This window comes from Mesitornis unicolor, unplaced genomic scaffold, assembly GCF_000695765.1.
Source record: "Mesitornis unicolor isolate BGI_N332 unplaced genomic scaffold, ASM69576v1 scaffold21095, whole genome shotgun sequence".
NCBI classification, from domain to species: domain Eukaryota; kingdom Metazoa; phylum Chordata; class Aves; order Mesitornithiformes; family Mesitornithidae; genus Mesitornis; species Mesitornis unicolor.
In genome coordinates this window covers 22857-50446 of record NW_010185065.1, presented here as the reverse complement: position 1 = coordinate 50446, position 27590 = coordinate 22857, and the positions used below count along the sequence as shown (strand labels likewise).

The 27590-nt window shown below is 37.1% G+C and overlaps 1 protein-coding gene across 1 annotated transcript; it reads left to right on the top strand.

Moving 5' to 3' along the window:
* Positions 1-246: 246 nt before the first annotated feature.
* ITGB8 (integrin, beta 8) lies at positions 247-27582 on the top strand (the record flags this gene model as incomplete). Its single annotated transcript, XM_010184716.1, has 13 exons — positions 247-332; positions 2958-3132; positions 5569-5815; positions 7553-7718; positions 10301-10459; positions 15338-15433; positions 15528-15617; positions 18222-18356; positions 21203-21608; positions 23846-24071; positions 25685-25788; positions 26893-27056; positions 27150-27582. Coding segments are annotated over 13 exons (2177 nt in total), but the record flags the coding sequence as incomplete, so codon positions are not given.
* Positions 27583-27590: the final 8 nt, after the last annotated feature.

Sequence of the window (27590 nt, the reverse complement as noted above, 5' to 3'; positions counted from 1 at the left end):
ATTTGGCATTGAGAATGGAGTTTATTCAATCTGTACATACAGTTCTTACATACATAGATGAAAAAAAAATGCTGCAAGTATTCTCTCACTGCGCTGCTTTTGTTCTGTTTTACTTCTGTTTGGACACGTTGTCATCACTGTTAAACTGGTGAAGTAATTTTTGAAATCTTGGTTTAAAATTAGGTATTTTACAATTGTCACGTATCATCATAAATCATTAATATTTGGTTTTATATTTCATTGCAGCGGAAAACAGATGTGCCACTTCAAATGCAGTAACATGTGCAAAGTGTCTTGCTTTGGGTCCAGAGTGTGGATGGTGTGCTCAAGAGGTACGGCATTTTGCTTATTTACTTTTGACTTTATGTTTTAGCTGCTTCTGATCTTTATAAAGATAAAAGACTTTTAAACTGTGAAAATTATGGTGAGAAATAGAAAGAAAATCTTTAAATGATCTCTGGAGACAGAACCTGAGAATTCATGTGAAATCTATTTTGTTTCCAAAGGAGAAAATACAGTCTTTTATTTGGAAAATTGCAATAATTTTAAATAAAGTGAGAACTTTTTAAAGCGTTCCATCTGCTATGTAGACAGCTTTGGCAGACTTAGAGTAACTTTGAGAGTTCAACAGTTTTTGGCTTCAAAACCATTACTTATCAGTAATTTATATTATGTCATTATATATCAGAGCAGGTCTATACATCTATGCCTGTTGCATTTAGCAAAAGGTTTTACTAACAGTGGAGTTAACTTTGACTTCTCCATATATTATGACCCTGTCACAAATGGAAAAAATGATACTTTTCTTATTTTGACACTTGAAATTATTATTTCTGAGCCTTATCACAAAAGGTAGATCTTAAGTAGCAAGAATTATTCTGAAATTGTTATTGGTTTGCAAACTGTAAGAATATGGGGATTTCTGGTTTTGTTTGGCAGAAAAAAACCAGTTGATTACATGATTTTGACTAAGCTGGACCATTTTAAGCTCTTCAGGGAAGCAAAGTTTTTAACAATATCACCGGCAATTACAAATGCATATGGTCTTGAAGGTCACATGCAAATTATCTGTAGTATCTTTCATTAGCAGAGAAGGTAGATAAATTCCTAAGGTGTCCCTGGAAGAGATAAGGAGTGTAAGGCATTGGTGTAACTTTATCCAAGATACTGTATCTTGAAATGATTAACTTAGTCTGGAACAAGTATAAGGAAAAGTAATGCAGTAGAGGCAATGGAGGCCTTGTATTCCAAGAGGAGCCTTAGGGCACGCGTAGATGGCACAATGGATCACGATGTGGGGCTGTCCATTACTGTGGCCTGATGTCCTGTCTCACAAAGGGCACAATTTTAATCTGCTACATCAGCTTTTCAGTGCTCTGGAGCTGCAGTAGGTCTCTTTCTAATGAGGTACTCAGATTTGACCAGGTTTCACTTCTGCCCTGCTTCTCTTGCTTCTGTTCTCATGTCAATCCTGAGAGCTGTTCATGGAAGCCAGGGGTTTGTCAAGCCCTCTTAGATGGTGCTTTGGTAGCTCATTCACCTATGCACCCGTCCATGGTTGTGGAAAGGCAAAACCCATATTAATGCAGGTCAAAATTTTCCAGAGCAAAGTCTGAGGAGCAGTTTTAAGCTTAGCATGCCTTCTTCTTCTAAACAACTTTTTAAAGGAGAAAATCATCCCTGAGGAACACTTAAGATGCTTTGACTTCATACCCCCTTACAGCAAACTTCAGAAAATGCTACATATCTATCAGTTGTTAGTGATAACAATAAGCTAAGTTCTTTATACATTTAAAAATCTACCTTTTTGAAATATATATACATCAAAAAGGGTATATAAATAGTAGTAACCTAAAAAAGTTTTTTCTCTTGTCTACATTAAAGATTATGGGAAAAATATATCAGAGTTAGACTACAAAACTGAGTTGGAACTTGGAAAACAAGATGCATGACTGCTGAGTCTCCTTCTTCAGGGGGTTTCTCTGGTCTTCTCAGGGTCTGAATTACTATTCTCTAATACACAGTTGGCTGTATGCACTTTTTGATTGTTTACTTTCCCCATTTGCCTCTGAAACACCATACATTGTCCATTGTTTGGTCTCCAGCTGTGGCTGGGATGGACCAATGCTTTGAAAGAGTACAAAGGATCTTGTCTTTTTTTTCCATGCATGATCAGGATCATGCTAATCATCAGATTCGTGGTCAGGAAGGAATTTTGCATTGGATCACGTTGGCACAATTTTGGCAACTTTGTCTTTTCACGGCAACAAAGGATGTGCTGCTTCTGATATCATCCTACTACTAATCATTTTTCTGTTGTTACAGGGACTTTTTATGTTAGTGGCCTCTTAAACTGTCTAGTCTTGTACTACATAGCTTCCTCTTTCTAGGGACTAAAATGATATAGTCCAGATGGACTTTGGATTTGATGTAGGGTATGGGGTAAAACTTAAGCATCTGTGATAGAAAAATTCAGGTTAAATAAATCTAAAGCTGATCTGCTGCTGCTCCTTTTAAATATTAGCCTGAATAACATCTCTAGTGGATTCCTCTGAAAACTAACTTGTTTTGATTTCATGTGAATGACACTTTCTTGGTATAACTAACTCATAGCATAGCACAGAAATTTTTTTAGTGACATAGTGACAGGACATAATTTCCTTTTTCTTCAAAGTCAGCTTGTTCTGATTGTGCAAGATCCTCTTTCTCATACAAAAGTTTTGTCCTTTGTAGAAAAAAAGGCATTGTGGCAATTAGGTTTCACTTTAAATATATTGTCATTACCCTTATTAAAAACATATGGCTTCCATGAACTTATTCTACAATTTATGCAATTATAGTAACATATTTTATTGTTTCAAGGACTATAATTTTGTTTTTCTCTTTCCTTTGAACATATTACAGTTGATTTTTTTTCCACTCAGATTGTTTTGTACTTTTTGTCTCTTATAAAACAGGATTTCATGGCGGACGCAACACAGAAAGGACGCTGTGACACTGTTTTCAACTTACTGAAAAGAGGCTGCCAATCAGATTTTATAGAAAATCCCACAGTTCATGTCACAATACCCAGTGACCATGAAATAAATACACAAGTGACACCAGGAAAAGTTTCAGTCCAACTGCGTCCAGGTTGGGTTGTCTCTAACACATTGATATTATAGTCAATTTAAGTTAAGCACAGATTGTGACAAAGTGGTTGGAATAATTAGTTTGAAGAATGATGCTATGTTGTAGGACTGTGATGATGTTGCTCCCATATCCAAGTACGATCTTCAGCAAGAAGTGCTTCTGTCAAACACAGAAGAAGGACAGGATAAAGCAAGTAATAAGCAGAAAAGGGATTTTAGGTAGTTTTTTCTGTGTTCTAGTGTGGTTTCTCGGTTCTTTTTCTTTAGTCACTTACACAAATTGCATATAAACTGTATTCTTTACTGAATGTAAATTGGGCTGGAGTTCCTAAATTCATTGTTTGATTATTTGGTTACTTTTAAGTGCATTGACTAGACAACTATGAAGGCATCGAAGCCAGTGTATAAGAAAGGACTGGATTCCTAAAGGAAACTTGGGTAGTCACTGCCTAACATTTCATATATAAAATGTGAGACTCCTGGCCGTAATAAAATCTACAAGTCCTTTTATAGATCTGAGATTTTCTAGTATATCTCTGTTTGCCCTCAACTGAACTCTAGCTAAATCAGTGTATGTTTCTGTCTCTAAAGTAGTTTTAGCCAACAGCAGAAGTGGAAGTTTATATAAAGGGATGTGGGATATGTTACATATATTAAAATTTAATTCATTTATTTATTTTGCAAAATATATTTGAAGAAAGAAATATGTCATTTAAGAGAGATCAGTCTTTGGTAGAAAAACATTAAGTGAGTAGGAAAAGTATCTTGCTGATCTTCAGTGTATAAAAGAAAATTTTCTGTCAATTACAGAAGAAAAAGGAAGGATCTGCATGAGTGTAAAGCACAAAGGAATTCTGGGTTTCCATCTTTATAATAATAAAACTGAGAAAGTAACATCAGCACTTTCTCTCCTTTCCCCCCCTCTCTCTCTCCTTCCAAAGAAGTGACTGATACTCTGCTTTGTACTGAGAAACAGTCTCAGGAACTGACCTAGCTCTACAAGTGTCTGTAATCACATTTACTTCCAAAAGAATACTGGATTAATAGAAAAAATGTAGCTTTCTAAGCTTTGGTTTAATGAACCTTTTTGCCAGTAAATGGTGAAATTAAGTTTGGGGTTCCATATGCTTTGTGGAAGTTCTTGAATTAGGGAGGCAAAAGACTAAAATTCCAAGGGCTGCAGAAGAGTAACTTTTGGTACATGGACATCCTGCTCGTATTTTATTCCCCAGGGAAATACACAGATATACAGCCATAGTTGTGCCTAAAACAGAAATTTGATACAGTATAATCATGCAGGCAACGATGTTTTTATTTTGATACTGGGGTTTTTTGTCATTGTTTATATATACCCTACTGTCAGGGTTTACGTGGGAAAAAATAAAAGCTGCACTCAGCAGCTCACTATGTGCAAACTGGAGACCTGCAAGGGTCATTTACAAAAAGTAATTCAATTTACACTGGCAAAAAGGAAACACGTAAGTTACAGCACGCTGAAATTCTGTTTTCTTCATACCAGACCTGACAAATCCTGACATTTTCATGTGGATTCTGCTCAAAGACCACTGAAAGAAAGTAGTTTGCATGTTTTAACTTTTTGGGGCCAGATCTTTGTTACATGTACTTTAATTATGCTACCTAGCAACGTCTTATGCACTAGTAAATGTCATGAATAGCTAAGTCATATTGTATAAAGTCAGACATTACAGAATACTAGACAAGCAAAAACATGGGAACTATTTTTAGTGGCTTCCAGAGCATTAACATTTTTATTATATGTGGGAACATGATATAGTTCTGCAGGAGAGACAGATATTTTTTATTTTGAAATAAGAGTTCTGTTTTGTGTATGCCAAAAGATGTATTTTTTTAATACTAAAACCTGTTTCTTTAAAAAAAATATTTTGATCTTAACTGAGTTTTCTTGTCAAACCTTTGGAAGCAGATTAGTATAAACTTGAAGCATAATTAACATGAGTTTTTCAGGCTGTGCTGTCTTTATGGTATACATGTTTTAGACTCATATGACAAACTATTTGTAGGATACTTAGAAGTGTCTACCTTGAAGTGAGTAACCACAATTTGTATCCAGATCTGAGTCCTTTGAGAGTCATTACTGCTTTTTGGTGTAATGCCAAAGGGATTGCATAATCAGGAATTAAAAAGAAAATAGGGAGAAGTGAGATTTTTACAATAAATTGCACAGTGCTCCTGCAAGGAAAAAAAAATTCAAGGTGTTCTACAGAGAGCTCCTTTATGGCTTATTTTTGAATGATATTTCAAGGTTTCATTTACTCTTGTGAGGTTTTCTTGTTTGTTTGCTTTTCTGTTTGCTGACACAAACAACTTTGTGCTGAGGTTGCTGTAAAAATAAATGTATTTTTAAGACTGCCCATTCAAAAATAGTAAATAGACTTATTTGTTTCCTTTGAATCAGGAAGTGAAGCAAACTTTATGTTAAAAGTTCGTCCTCTAGAGAAATACCCTGTGGATCTTTATTATTTAGTTGATGTCTCAGCCTCTATGCACAACAATATAGAAAAACTAAATTCTGTTGGATTTGCGTTATCTAAAAAGATGGAGAATATTTCTCTTGATTTTCGACTTGGATTTGGATCCTATGTGGATAAAACTGTGTCACCCTATATTAGTATTCATCCAGGTAGAATCCATAACCAATGCAGGTATGTAGTCTTTGTATATTTACTGTACCACTGAGAACTTATTTAATTACACAAATCTGTATTATGCATATTTATTTTGATAGCTCTTCAGAATCTGTCATTGTTTCATTACACCTTGGTTCTACAGCAAAGTTCCTAAGGAAATGCTGAAAATTATTATACAGTGATAACTTCTGAAAAATCTAGTGACTTACTTCAGACAAAATGTGCAGTATTTTCTTTAGCAAGACAAGCCAAACACCATGCTACTTTGGTATATTTGAATATGATTTGCATTTAATTTTATAATCAACTGTTGTGTTCTTAGTTATTTTTGATATGTGTTGCCTAGATCCATCACAAAGTTCTGTACTTTCTAACCTAGGACTTCTCTGCTTTTGTCGACGGGACACAGTTTCTTTCAGCTCATTTGATGAACAAAAGTCATCCTATGATCTAATTCCACAGTTCTAATATGAATCAACTCCCATTTTAAATAAGGAAAGTGTTCTGGCTTGCATTTCTTTTTTCATGCCATGTCTTTTATACCTTGCATTCTATGCTTACATGAAGTGAGGGATCACTTTGAAAACTTTCTGGAGAACAAGATTATTCATAACAAATTCAAGTCTGTAAAAAACTTGGAAAAGTGATTTTTAGTTTCAGACCTTCTTGCTCATTATTATCTTTCCTAGGAAGACATGATCCAAAGTTCTGTGAAGTCCATAAGTGTATTTTTTGTCTTAATGATTTTTTGAATCTGGCCGTAGTAGTGGAATTCATTAGACAGATCTAAATGTTAATGTCTGAAGTAGTCCTCTAGACTGTCTATGTAGTCAGTGGAGATCAGTTAGCACTGCCAGGACACAATTCTTTTTGCCTAGAAGTAGACATTTGCAGAAGTATTAATCCTTACAGTGCCAGTTTCACTTCATTGACTGTAAATGGAGTTGGGGGCAGGCAGGTTATAGCCCAGATGCCTACGCCATATGCAACAAAAAGTAACTGAGATGAAACCTCCTTAGCATCTCTGAATCAGATGAGCACCTCAGCTTGGGCTATAAATTCCAGTGCTCTAAATGGGTCACAGAGCAATGACCTGTATCGGTGCTGTGGTATTAGCTTACTTACGTAAAACTTTATCCTTTCTTCCCTTATACATATTTTTCTAAAGTGTCATTTACAAATAAGATGATGCAGTAGATGGAGTTTCTCATCCATTTAGTGAGGTTACTGTCACTAACCTCAACATTAGTTTTATATTTACTAATAGTGGGTGTAGGAACTTAGATTTAATTTTAGTTTTGATCCAGTAGGCTGTAATTCAAGCTATTAAAGGATCTGAATGCTGTGGTGCTATAGCCCTTTCTCAGAGTAATGAAAAGCAAAGCTGTACAGTACCATAGGCATTCCAAAAGGGATCATATACTCTCTGAGATCCTGTTTTCACTCATATTGTCTTTCTTCTTGTTCTGTACAGAAACACTACATATGTACTGTTACTATTATGAACTAAATTATATTGTATACATTTCCATAAAATACTGAAAAAACCCACGCCTGTTATTCAGGGTAAATTCAAACCAATTCCCACTGAACTTGAACTTGCTTGGAGTTATTTTTCTTTAAGTATTCCATCTGCCATGCATGTATACATCTTCATTAGTAACAGGATTTTATGGGTTAATAGGGAATACTTACATCTCCTTCAAATGGAAAATATGGAATATGTTTGACTTTTGTTTTGTTTTTGTACAGTGATTATAATTTAGATTGTATGCCTCCTCATGGTTATATTCATGTGCTATCCCTGACGGACAATATAGCAGAATTCAAAAATGCAGTGAATAAACAAAAAATTTCTGGGAATATTGATACACCTGAAGGGGGATTTGATGCGATGCTTCAGGCAGCTGTGTGCCAGGTAAGGTGACTATTAACAGATGACTGAATGGTAGTTCAGACACGGATGTAAGTTATATATATATATGTAGGTACGACAGTGCTCAGTGTTACTGAATTCAAAATGTCAGTTCTAGGACTGATAATAGTAAGATTTCTTCCCTCTTTTCCTTTAGCTAAAGGAGAGCATAAGAACATATTTTTCAGTATTGTTTAATGGTGTTCTTCAAAGTCTGACTTTAAGCAGCCTAACCAATGTGGGACAGACAATGAAAGCAACTGCTCCTTGCTTGAACAGACACATGTATTCATTTCAGTCAATTGCAAAATTAATTTAAAAATAATTAAAGCCTTCCTTCCATTCATGGGTGAGGATATACCATTTGACATTTCTTCTACTTAAGAACTCATTTGAAAACTGAAGAATCAGTTGCATACCTGCTCATGTAGATAAGGAAAACAAATGCACTTCAGTGTTATCTCAGTTTCTGAAGACTGTATTTTAAAACAATACAAATCAACTAAAAATTTGCTTTTGTATATTGAGAAAATTGCGTCACCATCTCTACTATGCATAAAAGGGTGGAAAAGATCTGCATCAGTTCTTCCCAAGCTATAAGCATTTTAAATAATAATAAATTGTTCTAAAGGGCTCTTTTGCATGTTGTTTTTCTTCTGTGCCTAAGAGTACAATAGAAATTCGGAAAGTTGGCTGGCTTATGGGTTTGCTAATGCTCCATAAGATAATCTTTCTGGTCCTCTTAGAGGAAGTATTTCAACTCTGTCTTGTCCATTTACACATTCTTTTTTTTTTTAAGCAATAGAATGAGTTGAGGCCGAAAAGGTATTGAAAGTATGCTAAAAATTACTAATTTGGTCCCAGTTTTATTTTCAAATTCTGATGGACTGCAAAACAGGTAAATAAAAGCCACTCTTCATAGACACTGTGATCACGGCTGTCATAAAAAATTATTCTGAAGCTTTGGAAAATAATCCTCAAAATTCAGTGTTTCTCATTGGTCACATTCCATACTCATGATGTGAACTCTAGCATAATATATGCTTCCCAAAACAATAGAATGGAAAGACTCATGAGCATGAGGAGGCTTTCTTGTTAACTGAATTGTGAACCAAAAAGGATGAGAACAATGTGCAATTCATAATGATCATCATGAACTATAATTTATATTAATGTGCACTCATTTTGCCTACAATAGAACTTTATGACTTGCTCCATCTTGCATTAACCAATACATTCCTCCTGCAAGCAGTAGCAGGTTAGGATGTGAAGCTTCTTTAAAATTTTGGTTGCTGTGACGTGTGTAGATAGGAGTCTTGAGGTGGCAAAGTGGAGTCTTTAGGAGCAAGAAGTTTCAGTGCTGGGGAGAATTTGGGATTATTTATGATATAACTTGTTTATAAACAGAACTTAAAATACCCCTTCTTTAGAGGAATGCTGTCTGAGGGAGGCTGAGAAAGACACCACACCCCTATGTACTTTGTATCTCTGCTGTTTATGTGATACTCCTTCCCCATTCAGAGCTAGAGAATGAGCCTGAGAAGGGAGCTAAATTGCTCTCTGCAAAGCAAAGAGAGGAAAGTAGAGAGTAAGTCATGAAGCCTGGCTGATTACATGGACTGTATTGCAGATACTCCTTTCACATGACATGAAAGATACCAGGCAGTGTTAAGGAAAATGGTAGAGATGAGACGGCATCATTGGAAGGAGGAGCAAGGAAGGGGAAAAATGGAATTAGTGAACAAGATGGAATAATTGAGAGAGAGAATAATGAAAAAGAATGTGAGGTGATTCATGTGTGCCTCTAAAAGTTTGATTTGAAGCAGCCATTTTTTCCTTGCGGGGGAGTAAGTGTTATGGAAATACAAATTAGCACCTAACCCAATTTACATATAAGCTTGCCCTGCCGCCTCCTTCACATCACTGAATTCCTAAAATACATTAAATTCACCCTTGCTGGTGCAACTTTGCTATTAATCTCTTAGAATGGTGGATAGATGTAGTATTTTGCTGCATAATAAAAAATTTTTGAGTTTGCTGGTGCATGAAGACACTCAAACTTTAGTTTATCGGTTGATCACATGCCAATGTCCTTTCTGGGAAGCTGTATAGAAAAGGGAAATTGTGGAAGGATGAGAATATAAACTAAATAAATATATGGTGAAAATAGAAGAGGGCACCAAGTACCAATACAAATTAGTGCGTATTTGTTGGTTGTGATGCTATCTGTGCAATTCTCTGAGATCCAAAAGCTATGCATTTGCATTTTTTATGTAACAGAGATACACACGATGTGGCAGCTATTACCCAAACTCACTATGTAATGCATAACTTGTATATATTTTAGAGAAATCTTTCTTCTAAAAGCAAAGAACATGGTAAGTGGATCTCTGACTCGCAGTAGTAGTTTTCAGATGTAGGACATGGTATGTTTCCACACAAAATGCTTTAAATAGCCTGGTTTAAACTTAGTGCTGCTAAGCAGTGTAATATCTGAAAGTAGAGTTTCACATTCATTTTTTATTTGTTATTTTAGAACATATGTAGTTACTGCTTTCTTATGCTTAATTTTGCTTTCTTTTTAGAGCCATATTGGATGGCGCAAAGAAGCAAAGCGACTGCTTCTTGTGATGACAGATCAAACTTCCCATCTGGCCCTTGATAGTAAATTAGCAGGGATCGTAATTCCCCATGATGGAAACTGTCATTTGAAAGATAATGTGTACATCAAAGCTACGAGTATGGTAAGGTATATGTCATACATTCTGCCTGCAGAGAAGGGGTGTAAAACGGCATAAATGACGGGTTTAGATTGCTGCCAAAACATGGGTTTTAGTTCAATTATTAGAATAGTATTTTCCTAGGTAGGCAAGATGTGAAATGAAGAATCAATCACTGGGCAATACTGACATTGTTTTTGTCTAGACTGAAATATTTTGGAGTCTGAGATACAGCAGAGGAGAATATGATACTGGTTATGATGTGGTGTTTTACTACCGTTTCATAATGATGAACAATTCTTACATGCATATGCAAGAATTGTATGATCCTGCTAATGAGACAAAAGTAGTGATCATGCTTTGTGGTCCTTTAATGGAGCCAGGCTCTTCTTGGTGACAAACAATGATAGGACAAGGGGTAATGGGTACAAGCTGGAACACAGGAGGTTCCACTTAAATTTGAGAAGAAACTTCTTCTCAGTGAGGGTGACAGAGCACTGGCACAGGCTGCCCAGAGAGGTTGTGGAGTCTCCTTCTCTGGAGACATTCAAAACCCGCCTGGACGCCTTCCTGTGCAACCTCATCTAGGTGTTCCTGCTCCGGCAGAGGGATTGGACTAGATGATCTTTTGAGGTCCCTTCCAATCCCTAACGTTCTGTGATTCTGTGATTCTGTGACTGAAAAGGCTTAGTGAGAGTAAAACAGAAGACGTACAACAGCAATGAGCTAATTCAACCATGATGGACTAGAAAATATTCTCATGCCACAAAGCTCTGCTGTGGTAATGTAGCATTAAATACATTTGAGTGTCAGTATAAAACCAATGTGTAGTAATACGTACCTGTGCAAAAGTTGCATCAGATCCACTGTAGTGAAATAATACACCTTCAGCAGATATTTTTAGCTTTCAAAATAATTTCTTCAAGAATGTATAAAGTAGTCATGAGTGATTGAAGACAGACATTTTTTCTAAGTTTTTTTAGTTTTTAATTGCTTTGATTTTTTTAACTAAATAAATATGAATCATTTATTTAAGAAACATGAATCACTATTTAGTTGTCATATAATCACCAGAACACAGAAATATGAACTGTGCTATCATTAGAGCACATTACAGTTTTATTCTTAGTGCTAGCTGCACTCAGTTATAGCCTATATATAACCTGTATTCAGCCTGAGCTGGCAGTGTGCTAGTAAAGTCAATGAGGGCTATGAGTAAGTTAGGCTAGACCTGAATTTAATCCCAGCAACTGGTGTTTACAGGGATGGTGGGGTGGCAGGAAGCAGCCGCTGTATGGTGTGTGATCATGAAATACAGGAGGATTCTGGGAATCAGTGAGTGTTTGGGACCTTGCTGAGCGGAGGAGGGAGCTGAGCATGTGCTGACAGAAAGGTTATTTGGATTTCCAATTGTCTAATGTTCTTGCATTCATATACTCCCTCTGTCACCTCTTGGATATTCCCTCGCAGATGTCAGGATTATTTATTTCTCTCTAGCCAGTCTGTTCAGTTTCAGTATTTCTACAGTGTCCCTGGGATAAGAACAACCCCTTCCTTTCTACTTAGAGTAAATAATCCCAAAACTTTCCTGTCTTTCCCCACACCCCTCCCATTTCAGTGCTATAAATGAGAGGGATTTTGCTGTATTTATTAGCAATTTCTGAAGGTACAAATCTTATGCTGGTGTTCAGGATTCCTTTGGTAATAAAGATATAGTCTGTTTCAGAGAAGAAAAACCAACTATATTAATTTTCTGTCCAACTTGAGAAATGAGCTTCTGTTTCAGCTGGAAAACCTCACCAATATAAAATACAGACAAATTTAATTAGCCTGTTTCTAAGTAATTATGACAGATTGATATCTGACTGAATAAAGTGTTTTTTGAATTCTGAACTGAAAGATCATGATTTTACTGTCCCATATAGAATCAGAAATCTCCATGCTTATTGCTATTAATGCCTTTTGTGAAATGAGGTTGTATTTTTAGCCACCCAAATGAAATGAGCTTTAAAGATGCTTTCATCTGTGATGGCACATTTTGGCCTATGTGTTTTCTGACTGCTGGCCTATATCTTCTTCAACCATGGACTAATTCTTGGATGCCCACATGTAATAGTGGACATGCACTTAATAATAAAATAGGAGTGGAACAGAAATATTTCTCAGTATTAGGTACTTTCTGGAGTAGATTTGATATAATAACACAATAGTGTCTGTAAGGGTAGATATACTGGTTTCCTGCTTTTTTACTTCTCAGTTGTTTATAGCCTGTGATTATTTTAGTCATAAAGATCCTTAAAGAAACTTGAAATGAACAAGTAAAATCAGGGGAAAAATACTATTTTATACAAGGCTGTCAGTTGTTTGTTTTTTTTAAATACATCATACGCAATATATTTTTGCTCATTTTTCCTTATCAGTGCAATTTTGTTGTGCTGTGATAAGTTAAAGAGCCATCTGTAATTACATTGTTTTCCTACTTCAATTCTTAGCTTCTGGGTCGTCTTAAGATTTCATTTTGGTATACTTTTATTTCCTCCTTGTGCCAGTTAAGAGGACTTTGCTTTATTTGTTTGCATAAGCTTAACCTTTACATCAGAAGTGTTTCCAGTTAGTCACTTCTCTGCCTGTTCTTTCTAACTTTTGCTAAGCATTCACACAGAGGTCAGCAAAAAAGCATGAGACGGGAAAGAAATCTAATCCATTTTAATTACATCTGTGCTTGGTTAACTCCCTTTCTGAAATACTTAACATCTGTATTAGTTGTCTTCTCAGCTTAACAGAGTAGGTTAAAATAATAAAATGAATGAAGTAATTGGAACAAGAAAAGATGATGAAAAGGAAAGTACATTTGCCTGAGCAGTAGTGGGAAGAGATAAGAAAAAAATACATGAAGTGCAGCAAGGTTATTACCGCAAGCAAAATGAGGGTCCAGGAGTGACCAGCAGTTCCTTTTGTCATCTCTTTACATGCTAAAAATAAAAAAGATTGTATGGGTGTGTTGAAGCTTTTTTTTAAAAGTCTCTTCTAATAAAAAGAAAAGTTTTCTTTCTAATCCGAAGTGAGACTTTAATGCACTACTAACCAAGCTGGGCACTCAAGTTAGAGCTGACAAGTACACTTGTAAGCAGAGTTGGTAGTTTGGGGATTTAGTCCCTGCAACTCTTGCACATCTACGCATGTCATCTCTGGACTTCAGTAAGCTCCATCTAAATAAGTTTTTATTTCATGAGGGCTTGGAAACCCATTTCTGATGCCACCGATCCCAGAGTTTTGCCATTAGTTGCAGAGATGTCGAAGGGCCACTTTACTGGAATTCGGATGTGTCTACTGTCACAAGTTAAGCACTGAAACTGACTTATTTGACCACCATCTCATGATCCCTCAACACTGTCTTTCACACATTTCTAATGCAGGAGGTATATGCAGAATGTCTGGCTACCTGTGCCCTGGGACCACTTGGTCTGTCTGTGATCTGCCAGACAGTTGCATGTGGCCTGTAGGACTGTGCAGCACAATGAAGGCCCCACCACTGTGGTCTGTGGTCATGGAGAAGACAGGAGGCTGTAGTACAGTGTTGCAGGATATTGAGTATGGCAACAAAGCCACTGCTACTGCAGTTCACCCACAGCACCTGTGGAGTGGGAATGTGTGCTCACTGGGCCCTCACATAAGGCACAATCCCCAGCGGGAGCTGTAAGAAGGCCTGTTTATTGCTGTGTTACCTACCTTTCATTGCTTATCTTAAGGAACATAATCTCTTACCAAAGGGTAGGAAAGTTGAGAGAGGTGTGGACCCTGGCTAAGATCAAACTGCAGCAAGAAACTCCTTTGTTCTTTCTATATGAGGCTCTTTATAATGGTGCAATATGATGGAAAATGGATTTTGCCCCCTTGCATAAATTTGTCTCAGCTGTCTTGGCATTCATGTTACTGTTGGGAGAACAATTAACTTGCAGGGTGCCTTGAGTAACAGGTGTAACTCTGAGGAGAAATTAATTGTGCAGGGAAACAGAGTGTGTTTGTGCAAAGACAATATGGGGCAGATGGTGAAAAATATCAGGAGAAGAAAGACAGCAGAAGTATATAGGGGAAAGAGATTGAAGAACCTGATGTAAGTGGAGGTGTCCAGATGAAATCTCTGTCAAGGGAAACACAAGCCGACTTCCCAGTCACTTCTCTATGTTTAGTCATGAATTTTAAGTGTTAAATTTTCTTCTTTGAGAAGTATTCACAGATATATGGTAAATAAGCAGTGACTTTCAGATAGAGTTTGTTTTAGAGTACTGAAGCTGGAGGGATCTCACATAGCTCCACTGTCCACTGGGACCACACAGACACCCTTGTGCTTCCCCAGATCTTGGATGAAGGAGTAGTAACTCACCTCTTGTTCTCAAATCTATGTCAGATCTCTCAATGAGAAGTGTAGAAAGGCAGGTTACTGGCACAGGACATGCTGTCACAGGTTCTTTACCAAATACAGTAATGTCACTACTGAGGAGAGATGTGAAACTCATGCTACCTTCTTCAAGCACAAGCGTGGCTAAGAAAATGTAACAGTTCATAGCAGTGAGGACTAGAGACATCACTCTTAAATCAGGTCTTGGACATACAGAGAAGTAGAAAGCTGTCAGTCATAAGAAGATATGTACAGAATACTGACATTAATAGAACCTGACCCAGTGGCTGCATTTAGCTGGTGCCTAAACACGTTTCTGAGAAACAAACTTCTAATTACTCGCCTTGCTGTTTCCACCTTCTTTTGGATGTAGGTCTCGCATTTCTCTGTACATTTAGGAATAAGAATTGGGGTGGTTTTGGAATACTGCATTGTGTCACATGTGAAATACAAGGTTTTTCTCTACCAAACTGCAGTGTTCTCTTTTCTGTTGTATTTTGCAGGAGCATCCATCTCTTGGGCAGCTCTCTGAAAAGTTGATTGACAATAACATCAATGTTATTTTTGCAGTTCAAGGAAGCCAGTTCCATTGGTATAAAGTAGGTTAGAAGCTTGATTTCTTTTTCCAATTTTGAAAGCACAATATTTATATTAAAAATTAAAACTGTGCATAAATTATTGTATTTTTCATAGGATCTGTTACCTCTGTTGCCTGGTACTGTTGCAAGACAGATAGAATCACAAGCAGCAAATCTCAATGATTTGGTAGTAGAAGCCTATCAGGTATGATCAGAGTGATGATGTTATATGTTGTATTTGTACAGGAAGTTTTCACCTTTCATAGCCTAAAGTTGGAATTTCCCAGATCTTGGCACCTATCTAAAGTCCACAAAGATAACTTCCCTACTTTTCTGAATGTTCAGGTTGGTGGGTGACGCTATCCCATGACAGCTCTCGAATTCCCAGGCTGTCAGGGTTTCAAAGGCAAGAGCTATCACTTTTTCTATTCTAAATGTAGTCCTAAATATGCTGTTTAATTTTCTGCACCTGTTGCCATGTAACTTCAAAAGAAGTGTCGAACTTACTTGAATTTTGGCTTCTCAAATCTTTAGTTACAGACCAGACACCACTCTCTAGGCACCATATAAATTCAGAGCAGAAAGTGCAGCATCTAGACTAGAGGGTTTTACAGTGTAATTCTTAGAAAATGGACAACAGGTAGGAATTTACAGGGAGGTAGTTTGACAACAGTGGATATTGTGGAAAGCAGGATTTATACGGCACAAAGCAATGTAATGACTCAGGGGGGTTGAGGCATGGCAGTGAAGAGTTTTGATAGGGATTTGGGAGAGAACTATGTAATGGCTTTGTGAACTCTCGTCTAGAGTTCTCAACTGAAAGTAATAGTATGGGAAAGAGCATAAAGTTGTTTTTCACAAATGACTGACAGGGAACGGCAGCTTGAAAATGAAAATTGGCATCTTGATAGTGAATGAAAGCCTGCTAAGAGGGGACATAAACAGCTTTGAAAATGAAACCAAGAAGTATACATTTGATGTAACAGAGCAAAGGACGCCCGTACAGCAGAAGCAAAGTGAATATGATGGGTTAAATGGTTGAATGCTGTTAAGGTGTGCAAGTTACACAAACATGCAAATTCTAAAAGTTGAAAAATCAGTTACAAAGCTATATACAAGGTATCAACGTGTATCACATACTTTTTAATTAATTGGACATGGGAGGCTGAAATTATCCATTGTCCTAGGTTAACCATCTAAATCAGACTGTTAGCTTTCAGCAAATGGGCTGCAATGAAGAGCCAAGTCCCATGTCTGCTCCTATTCAATCGAGCTGGTTTGTGCACATTTTCCTCAGTGTCATATTGAAAACATTGTGCAGAAGGCAGAGACTTTCAAAAAGCAGAAGAGGTTCAGTATAATCAAATTGCAGAGAAGTTCTCACTGATAGTGTACTTTCTCTTATAAAGTCAAAAAATCTCATTTTGAGCATGGAATTTTGCAGGAAATTGGTGGCAAAAAAGAAGATCATGGTCCTTTTGTATGCCAGTTTTACACTGCCCATCCTAAATTGTATCCCAATTTTTAAAGCACAGTTCAGGCCAAATGTTCAAGGAGAGGAAACAAAAATTTACAAAATAATTATATAGTTCAGTGGAAGATTCAGTGGGACTTTCCTGCTCCAGCCACCCCCAGTTTGCTCTGGCCTTATTTTAATTTTTTAGACAGTATCTTCCTTCCCATCCTAAACCTCACTGGATTTGATAGGTCAAGATTTTTATAATAGTTTTAGGGGCTTGTAATATACAAACACATGGTGAACAGGGCTTGAATGTTTTGCTTTCTTGAAAGCAAAAGTACTTAGATAAGAAAATAAATTTAGTGTTGGTGTTTGATGACAGTGGGCCTCTTGCACTCTTGTTCTAGGCATGGAAGCCTTAGGCTTAGTTGTGGAAAATCCTGGCTGAAAATCCCTGGCTAAAAAGCCAAAGATGAGTCACTAATTTTCAAAAAGTTACTAAGATAAACATGCGTTCAGATTCATGTAATTCAATTTCCTTTAGTAGCTGTAAAAATATCCCACTAAACTAATTTTTTAAATAGTATCATGCCAGGAATTCTAATAATCTCTTTGTGTAATTTTCAGCTCATAGGTTTGTACAGAGCTTCAATAAATTTTCAGTAGTTCAAGAAGCAATATTACTTCTTATAAGGAAGTAGCATTTTAAGCATTCAGTAAATGCAAGTTACAAAGTAGCTGGCCTTTTTGTTATTTTATGTTGCAGAAAGCCCTAATGGGGGTCAACTAGTTGTTGACTTATACAGACCTAGATATCCCAAATAAATCAGTAAGAATAATCCCAATAGTCTTCAGATCACCCTTAGGTTTGTTCAGAGAAAACTTTAACAAGACAGACGCAAAATATCAGAACTTTATAAAGTGTCAAGTCAATTAGGAACCTTTTCTGCTGGGTATCAGTAGTTGTATATATGTTTGTTGGTTTATTTAAATGTGTGACTAAAAGACAGTGTAGTCTTTCAAACAATAAGCAGATTTTGTTGCGCACAGTTGTTAGAATAGATTTTCAAATTGCCAAAGATACAGTCTCAAAACCATTTTAGAAAAGCTGAAAACATTTTTATCTGCAAAACTTAATCCTCTTTATCAGAATTATCAGTTCACTGGTTGTGTATATCTGGAATGTAATCGGGTCTTTATATGGGAAACAATGCTTCGATTCATTCCTTTATTCACACAGACAAGCTTTCTTCATTTTTAGTCAGACATAGTAGCCGTACTTGGTGTTAGTCGGTAATGCACATTATATGTTGAGTTGCAATGTGACTAAAACTTGTTTTCTGGTTACAGAAACTAATCTCTGAAGTGAGAATTCAAGTGGATAACCAGATCCAAGGTCTTCATTTCAGTATCACTGCAATCTGTCCTGATGGAAGTAAAAAGACTGGCATGGAAGGATGTAAAAATGTGGGATATAATGAAGAAGTATGTTGATAGTTCTCATTCTTCAAGGAATTGGAATACTTATTTTTCTGTTTGGCTGGGTTTCAATGGTGTGAAATCTTGTAGGGATTTACTTAAACTGAAAATGGATTTATGTGATTAGTGATCACAGACTCTCTACTATTCTCTGGTTTTATTTTTCCTGAATCTTATTTTAATTCTCACTAATCTCATGGAACTAAGGCTCAAAGCTTTTCCTGAAAGCTAATGACCATTAAAACTCTCCTCCTTTGTCCTCCACTGAGCACAATGGCCATGTGCATTGTGATGAGATCTGTACACAGAGGTTGAAAAATAATCACCCAGTGGAAAAAAATCACTGGACTTTGTATTCCTTGGGTCTGTACAAGATCCCACCTTTTCCCCCTCCTTGCTTTGTGCACAATCAGGTTTGTGGATAATGAGTTTGTTTTATAAATCAAATTAATAAAATTATTTATACCCATTTGTATTGGTGCCATCTACTGAGTGAAAAAAACTGTAAAACAGGACCATCATGCACCATGAAAATGCAGGGGAAGATGTCTGGCTAATATAGAGAATATTATTTCCTTCCCAGAACAACTTCTCTGTGCCTTGATATATTTATTTAATTGCTTGGAGTAGTGGAGTAATTCATTTAGCTTGCCAGGAAGAGGTCTGTGTTTCTGGAGAGCAGGGTCAAGGAGTTCTTTCCTTCTTGCCATGTACATACATCTCAGCTGGTGTAGAAATAGCAAAACAAATCAGTAGATTAAATGTATGAATTTTAAATATGTTCATTTAGATGTATTTTGTGCTTTCCTGAACTTTGTCTGCATGGCTTGCTATTGATTAGCTTCTGCAGTTTAAGGGAGTTTTGCTATGTGTTTCTTCTTAACTCATCTCTTCTCCAGTGTTGTTCCGTGTGCATGTCATAAGAAATAGGGCTGGAATTTGTTCTGTTTAATGAAAAGAAAAATATTTATATCTGTTTCCTTTTAATAAAAAGCCAAGCCAGTTGATTTTAAAAGATTGCATGTGGTCCTAAACATCTACGGCTGTTGAAAGTGAGCCATCCTCAAGAGATTAATTTATTTTAATCGTAAATCCTCCTTTCAGTATTTATTTACAGGCAAAATGCTTTTCCTTAATTATCACATTCCTTTCATTGTCTAATCCTTCTTCCTTCCTTTTCTTACCAAAACACAAAGTGTGTTATATTCTGGAAGAATCCTGTGGCCTCTTCAGGGTACAAAACTAACTGTGGCTATTAACGAGTGTCAATATTAACGGTGCTGTAATTATTTAGTCTCAGTGTGTTTAATCTTTCTGCTGCTGTGGTTCAGACCCATCCTATTTCACAACTCAGACGCAAGACATGATATGCCCTTCCCTCCTGTCTCCCTGCCATTTCTCTAGTAGCATGTTGTACATGAAATTGATGTTTTCTAGCAGGGCTCTGTGTTGAAGAAAAGCATAGCCATGCTTTTGCCCGAAAACTGAAAGGAAGAAGTCTCATGCACAAAACGTAGGCAGCTGAGTGGTTATGTGTGTAGTGGTGCATTTAAGAAACAAGGAGAAGAAAAGCAAAGGGTGAGACAAAGCCTGTGTACCCCCTCAATATGACATTAAGAAATGCATGCTTCTGCACAGCATTATTCTCCTGTTGTCCATGTAGGCAGCCACAGCCCCACTCACCACAAAGCCACCATTGTCCCCAAGGGCTCGGCTGTTCTTGTGTGGGGGCGCAGCGGGTAGGGGAGACAGCAATGAGAAATGAATGGTCTTAGTCTTTGTGGATAGTTTCAACCTCATATGTAATCAGTGTCTTAGGTTTCCTCTTTTTTTATTTGGAAATCTTTGTTCTTTGGTGGTAAAATGTAAAGGTATTTGCCACTCTTCACTTCCTTTCTCACCTTTTCCTCTTGATTATTCTTCCTTTGTGAGGGGGTGATAAAGAGTTGCTTTCTGTTGCCAGGCTAAATAGCCTTAATGAGAATACCCTGTCAGAATCTTACCAGTCAAAAAAACCCCAAAAACACCCAAAAAAAAAATAATCATGAAGTACAAGGATTGCTATCCAGTAAAAGTATCAGAGATGTCAGAGCTGTCAAAGAGTTTTGGCAGTGACTGATACTAGGACTCTGGAAAGCCACAGAAGCTGCTGCTGCTGCAGGTCCTATCAGGGTGAGGTCCTGGGGCATGGTAGTGATGGCCATGATGGGACCAAAAGATAGGCACTGGGTCCATCCCAAAACAGCAGTTGGTCTGCTCAGGGCCACAGCAAGAGTAGCAAGGCTCTCTTGCTCCATCCCCATTGTAGGAATGGCAAAAATAGGCTGCTACTATTTTGCTATTTTTGTGTCTTAGTAGGAATAGATGGGGCTGTCCAAAAAACCTGTGTGGTTTCTGTTTGCACAGACCATTTCCGCAGCAAGGACATTTATTATAGGTTCTTTTTGCAAAGAGTTATCTCTTTCTGTTTGTGTATTGACTTGCTCAATCTAGTCCCAATTCTCATCTGAGCATTTCTATAATACATACAGAATATACACATGAAATAAGATTAGGAGGATGATGATGGTAATTTATGACTATTTAACTTGTATTAAACTTACCTTCTGGGACTATGGTTTCTTAACATAAAAAGTAGACTGCTGACAATCTTCTACTGTTAGGCTTTTAACTGCATTTGTGATGCCTGTCATTACTAATATATCATATTTGACAAATGACCAATATTTTGTTACTATTAGCTGTTGCACATTCATCCATAAGGTAAGATTCTGCTTTATTTATGTGTTAAAAATTTTAAACAATTTATAAGAAATAATACCAATATAAAATCTGTCATTATTTCTTCTTAGGTACTTTTCAATGTATCGGTTACAATGAAAGGATGTGATACAACTGAAGGAAGAGAATATGCAATACTTAAGCCTATTGGTTTCAATGAAACCGCCATCATTAATGTGCAGAAAAGCTGTGGCTGTCAGTATGGAGACAGTGCAAGGCACAAAAGAGTATGGACTGATGAAACTTTTCCTGATGGCAAACAGTCCCATTGCAGTGATAGTAACTGTAACTCTAATAGAGGTACGCTTTCTTCTGAGAGGTGCAGACAACACCAGGACCAGCCCATCTGCAGTGGTCAAGGAAATTGCATAGATGGAAAATGTTTCTGCTACAAAAACAAGCTGGGCAAGGTGTATGGCAAGTACTGTGAAATGGATGATTTTTCCTGCCCGTATCACCAGGGAAACTTATGTTCTGGTAAGCTGCAGAATTTATTTCTTCTGTATTTTGATTTTGTTTTGTTTTCTGAAGCTTATATACATGATGTAGCTGAAAACAATGCTATAAGGCTCTCAAGTATAAGAATTATGTGTGCAGAATTAGTGTGTTAAATGTCCTGAAGAGCATCACAGGAATTTGTGCTCCTAGTCTTTCTTCACTGTAAAGGTATGCACCATGTTCTAAACCTCAGCACTGCTTTTTAGGGGATTTATTGTGGTTTTTTAAGTTTAGTTATTTTAAGATGCAAATCTGAAACTTCTTCAGAAGTAATGATACTGATATCTTGGATGAAACAGTAAAATTATCCCAGGAAGCAAGTTGAGACATTTTAACCTAATGAGAATATGAGATACTAAGAGATTAGGAGGAATCATAACTTTCAGATGATATTCTGATTTTCTAACACCCTAAATCAGTCTTGTGAGAGACACAGCGATACCTGATTTCAAATTCTGAAACATATTTTAACACTGTCAGGAACTCTAGAAAGGAGAGTGAAAGTGAAACAGGGAGAGGTGTTAGAAATTCTTTTTGTGGCCTACTTTATGTTTTTTAAAGAAAGCATATAAATGAAAATTGCACATGAAAAAATACAAAGCATGTACTTTTAAGTTTTAGTTATTAAGGAAGAATGGAATTGAATCAGTATTAATTACTGTATCTCTACCAGAATGGTTTTTTCTCCGCAGAAGTAATTAAATACTTTAAAATCCATATTGTCTTGCATCCTTTCATTTCACTCTGTACTCACCAATAAGTGAATTAAGGGACCAATTTTTTTTCAACCACTGTTGGATAAATTTAGAGTAATACAGTGGACTTAAGTAGAGTTATTTTGGTTTTGCTCTGCTGGTGACTGAACTTTATGTAAAATGAAGAGAAATAATGTTACCTAATCCTTTAAATATTTCATTCCAACACAAAGAAATATGGTTCATCTTCTCATTCTTCTTCCCTTGTGACAACTAACTTTGTGAATTTACTACTTCTTAACCATAAGCAGACCTTTCAAACTTACAAGCTCCTAAAGCCTGAGATGGTGGTGCCCTGGTTTGCAGAGGAGTCAGGGAGATCTTTGTCCAAGGGGTTTTGTTGGAGATTGTCACATGTGATGGCGTCCTGCCCTAGGCTACCACAAGGGGAACCTGCTGCCTGTGGCCATGGCTGAGCAGTGTGCCCCTTCATGGGGTATTTGCCAGTACAGAGCCTTGCTCTGAGATGTCTTATGATCCCCTTCCCCCTCCATTTTGCCCAGCCTGGGTGAAAAAAGGGGCAGCCTGTACCTTGGCCTTGCTCCTCTTTAGGGGAGCCCATCTGTTAGGTAGGACTGTCTCTCTGCAGCTGCTTTGTGGATCCCTGGAGCACAAGAAGGGCCATCACAGTTCGTGTGAAATGTAGGTACTGCTTAGGCATAGTTGAGGACACCTCATGAGATTTGCCTGTGCTTTTTGCGCTCTCTCTGTATTTCCTAAAGGTGCTTTCGCGGGTTATAAAAATGTGGCTAAACATCATCAGCATGTCAATTGTACAGCTGCCTACATGTGCTACAACATGGAAAACATGTGAGTTTTGCCCTAAAGCTCCCACTGCTTTGCTTGCAAAATTGTAAAGGCCCCCAAAGGTGAATTCCTGAGGGGGTGCTTTTTAGGATCTTTTTGAACAACTTACGGTTCATAAGCCCAACATACCCACCTGTCCAGCTCAGTCAACTGTCCTTTGGAAAAGGCAGTAAAGCAGTGCTATCATGTGTGCTTCTGAAAAGAAAAGGAAAAAAAGCAATGTGGCATGGGCACATGAACTCAATACTCCTTCCTCCACTGAATCTTATTGTTTATTTGAATTGAATGTTTTCTCGCTAAGAGAAGTTTGTTTAGTTTGCCTGAAGACTGTTTTCCTGGTTGTTGTGTAATTTTTAATCCCCAGTGCTTTGATCCAAGGCAACAGGGAAAATTCTAGTAAAACGTTTTAGGATGAGATCAAGGTAGCAGCTTTCGCTCAACTTAATAAGAAACAGCAGCCATAAATATGTATCATGCTGGTAATGTCAGCCCAAAATGTTAAGTTAAAAACTAATTAGCAGGCCAAGGTCTAAACTTGCTCTATTTAACATGAAGCACCAGCAATACGAACGTATGCATATGAATATTTTTTTCTATGTTTTCACAAAAGCATATGACTATATGACTATATGACTAGGCTATCTGATGTTGTAGGTAATGGTGAATGTGAAGCTGGTAAATGCAAATGCTTTGCTGGCTGGGAAGGTGACCGTTGCCAGTGCTCGTTACAATCAGCAAAGCACTGCCTGAATTCAAAGGGCCAGATTTGCAGTGGAAGAGGAAAATGTGTATGTGGAAAGTGTGAGTGCACAGATCCAAGAAGCTTTGGCCGTTTGTGTGAATATTGCCCTACTTGTAACAAAGCCTGTGAAGAAAACTGGTACGTTTCTTGTGCTAGACTTGTCTTTTTAACTCTGTAGGGTTGAAACAAGGAGAAATATTTCTGCTTGGCTGTATTTCTTAGATATTTAGATTACAGGAAATTGCAACAATTCCTATTTGAAACTTTTCTCTATGTAGCTGAGGGGTTCACACTGGCAATTAACAGAAGTGCATGTCTGTATCTGTGTTCATTAGTCTGTGTCCAAATTCAGCTTTCTAAAGTCAAAGGAGGTGTGTCCTATGAGTCTTTTTTTTATGTATTTATTAAAAGATGGTTGTTTGTATGAAATCTTCTGGATAGGAAATAAAGCTCATAAATTTAGAGTTTTTTAAATGGACAGTATATCCTACTCTTGAATGCCACTAAGTCCAGTAATATTCTCCAAATTTATTTTTGCACTCCCTTTGTGCTTTTCAGCTGAAAGGAGGCATGGAACAAGAGTGGTACCTGTGCATTGTCACTGCTGTCAGTCAGCAGAGTAGAGCTGGTTTTACCTAGAGAACAACGTTCTCCATTACGCTGTTTTAAACCACTTAGTCTTTGTTGTGCTAGTTTTAAAGCATGCCATTTTTTCTTACCCATGTAAAGGAAGAGACAGTGTGGAGGTCAAAATGAGCAGCCCAAGGAGGAAACTAGACCAGGCTGTCAGTGGCACATTGGCTGATGCTTGCTTAAAGAGTCAATGAAGCCTTGTCTTCGGGCACAGCTCTTCTATGCCTTCCCATCAGCACATGTGGCCTCCTGCATCCCACTGTGCCCAAGAGGATGAGAGATCAACCTCTAGTTGGAAAGGGAATTGGCATCAAAGCAGAATTGTTGTTTATTAGAGTAATATGAATTTTATCTCATCTGGTAAATATTCTGGAGAGCCGAGCTGGGCCATGTCTGAAAAGGTAACTGCTAAGACTTCCCTGGATAAAATGCAGTTAGCCTTGCTGGCTTACATTTGTTTAAAGTTGCTGTGAAATGTGTACCTTTAATAAATTCAGAAGATGGCATATCTTTGTTAAAAATTCAGTCAAAGCTTTTTAAGGATCACTTGTGATGGCCATCTTCTGCAAAGCTATAAAGTGAAGGTAGTGAGACTGGCGGCACTGCTTCCCCTTGTGCTGCTGACCCTCTTAACTGCCCAGCAGCGGGACCTTATGTGGCTTTGTCTTAATATAGCATCCAAAAATTATTAACAAAGCTGTGTTTCTACACCTATTTCTTTCCTTCGGTCCCAGGGTGTATCCAAATGAGACTGACAGATAAGAAAGACTAGGACTGAACTAGAAGCTGACAGCTGAAGAAAGGGTGCTGGACCCTTAACTATGCTCCCTGAAAAGCATCCATCACAAAATGCAGAGCTGGGGCTGGATGAAGGTGGCTTGGAGCCAAAGACGTGTTTTACTTTACGACTTCTGACTAGCTGGTTCTGAGAAACATCGCAGGGATAAAATGCTGAGAGGAAGCATCACATTCCAGAAAAAAAATAAATAAATGGCGCAATGTTTTTACTAACAACAGGAAAGCATTATGTGCAAGTGATACGTCAGTCTGTTGATACAGTTTCCTTAAGGGGAGTGCAGAGAAAGACATAGGTTTTTAATTAGATTTTTATTTTACAGGAATTGTGTTCAGTGTCATCATTCTAACAATGCATCTCAAGCTACACTTGACCAGTGCACAACCTCATGCACTTACCTGCTGCATTATATTGACCAGACTTCAGGTATGTGACGTTTTCTAGGTAGTTTTAATAAGAGATGACAATCTGTTTGGGTTGGTAATTGAATTCACCAGTGTTACAATGTCTTTCAAAAGTATGTCATATTATTACAATAACAAAGAAAACAAGCAGGAAAAAGAAAAATCACTCATAGGTTCAGGGAAAATAAAAGATAAATAATAACAGGAAGTGTGATTGGCAAGTATTGTTAAATCAAATTTCCCTGCTCCTTGAGAAGTCACATCTAATAATAATCCTGCCTGAGACATGCTTAAAGAAATATTTATAAAAATCTGTTAATGGCATCTGTATGTTTTATTACTTTGAATATGCTTACATTATTTGATATTACTAGAAACAAGGAATAATGAAGTAGAATGCTTACCTCATGTTCAGTAATGTTTAAATATTCCTTTCAATTATAAAACAACTCACAGTTATGAGGGCTGTGGAAGAACAATTTTTTTAAAAATAAAATGCTGTAAAGCTTAATCAGTCCATGCTGCAACAAAACTGCAGGTAAATGGTTATCTTTTGTCACTTCACATTTTCGTACACCTCTCTATCTTACATTTGTTCATAAATGAGAAAACTAACTGTGAATAATTTTCTCATAGCTTTGTTATTAATTAAAGGAAAGCTTTCTGTGTGGTTTACCAGTGAGGAGAGCACTGGACAAAGATTCAGGAAACCACTTTTTCTTTTGTATTTTGCCAGTGACCTGCACTGAAATCTTGTGAAGATTAAGCTGTCTTGGCCCCGTACATCTCTGGTTATTCATAGTCTCTATTTCAGCTATAAACCTCTCAGTTCACAGAGAGTTTATGATGGCCAGCACAATGAAGCCTGCATTCTGTACATTAAAGGAATAATAGTTTGACCATTTTTCTATAGTGAATCTTAATTGGAATTGTCTTTCGTGTATGCTTTAAAAGCTTGCATATGGCCACTTTGCCTGTTATCTTCCCTTAAATTGTTTTCCCTTAACTTATATCAGGTTGCTGTTACATTTATGTGACATTACTATGCAGTGGTAGATATAACTGTTTAAGAGACATGCGTGTTTCATACCTTAAGCTTTACACTTGTGTTTTCCTTTCATTGCAGAATGTTTCTCTGGACGAAGCTACTTTAGAGTCTTTTCCATAATCTTTATAGTAACCTTTCTGATAGGGTTGCTTGTTGTCCTTATCATCAGGCAGATAATTCTGCAGGGGAGTAGCAATAAAGTTAAGTCTTCAGCTGATTACAGAGTATCTGCAACAAAGAAGGTAATTGATTTCAGAGCCATCATATTCAATAATCTTTTTCTTGCACATAAAAGTTAGCTAACCATTGATAAAAATTGTATCTTCTCCTTCAAGGATAAGATGTTTTTGCCTACTGTTTGTACAAGAACAGTAACATACAGACGTGACAAACCAGAGGAAATAAATATCGACATCAGCAAGTTACGATTAAACGAAACTTTCAAGTGTGAATTCTGAAGACTGTGTGTTTTCTGCAAATGTCTATTTCCATCATGCTCAACTTTTAAAAAGTTACCTTTTGTACTCTATCAGAGTCTTGACTGTTGCCATACGGTTTTGTGTTATGCGTTTTGTTGAATGCTGTAACAAAGTGACATGTAAGCATATTCACATAATGTGACTATGTTTGATACTATAGCTGCTGTATTTTTTTATTTTTGAAAGAGAAATGTGCATTACTACTGTTCAGGAACACTAGTGTGATGTAGCACTTTAGCATATTCTAATTTATTTAGTTATGGCCTAGAATGTAGATATGAACTAGTCTGACAAAGC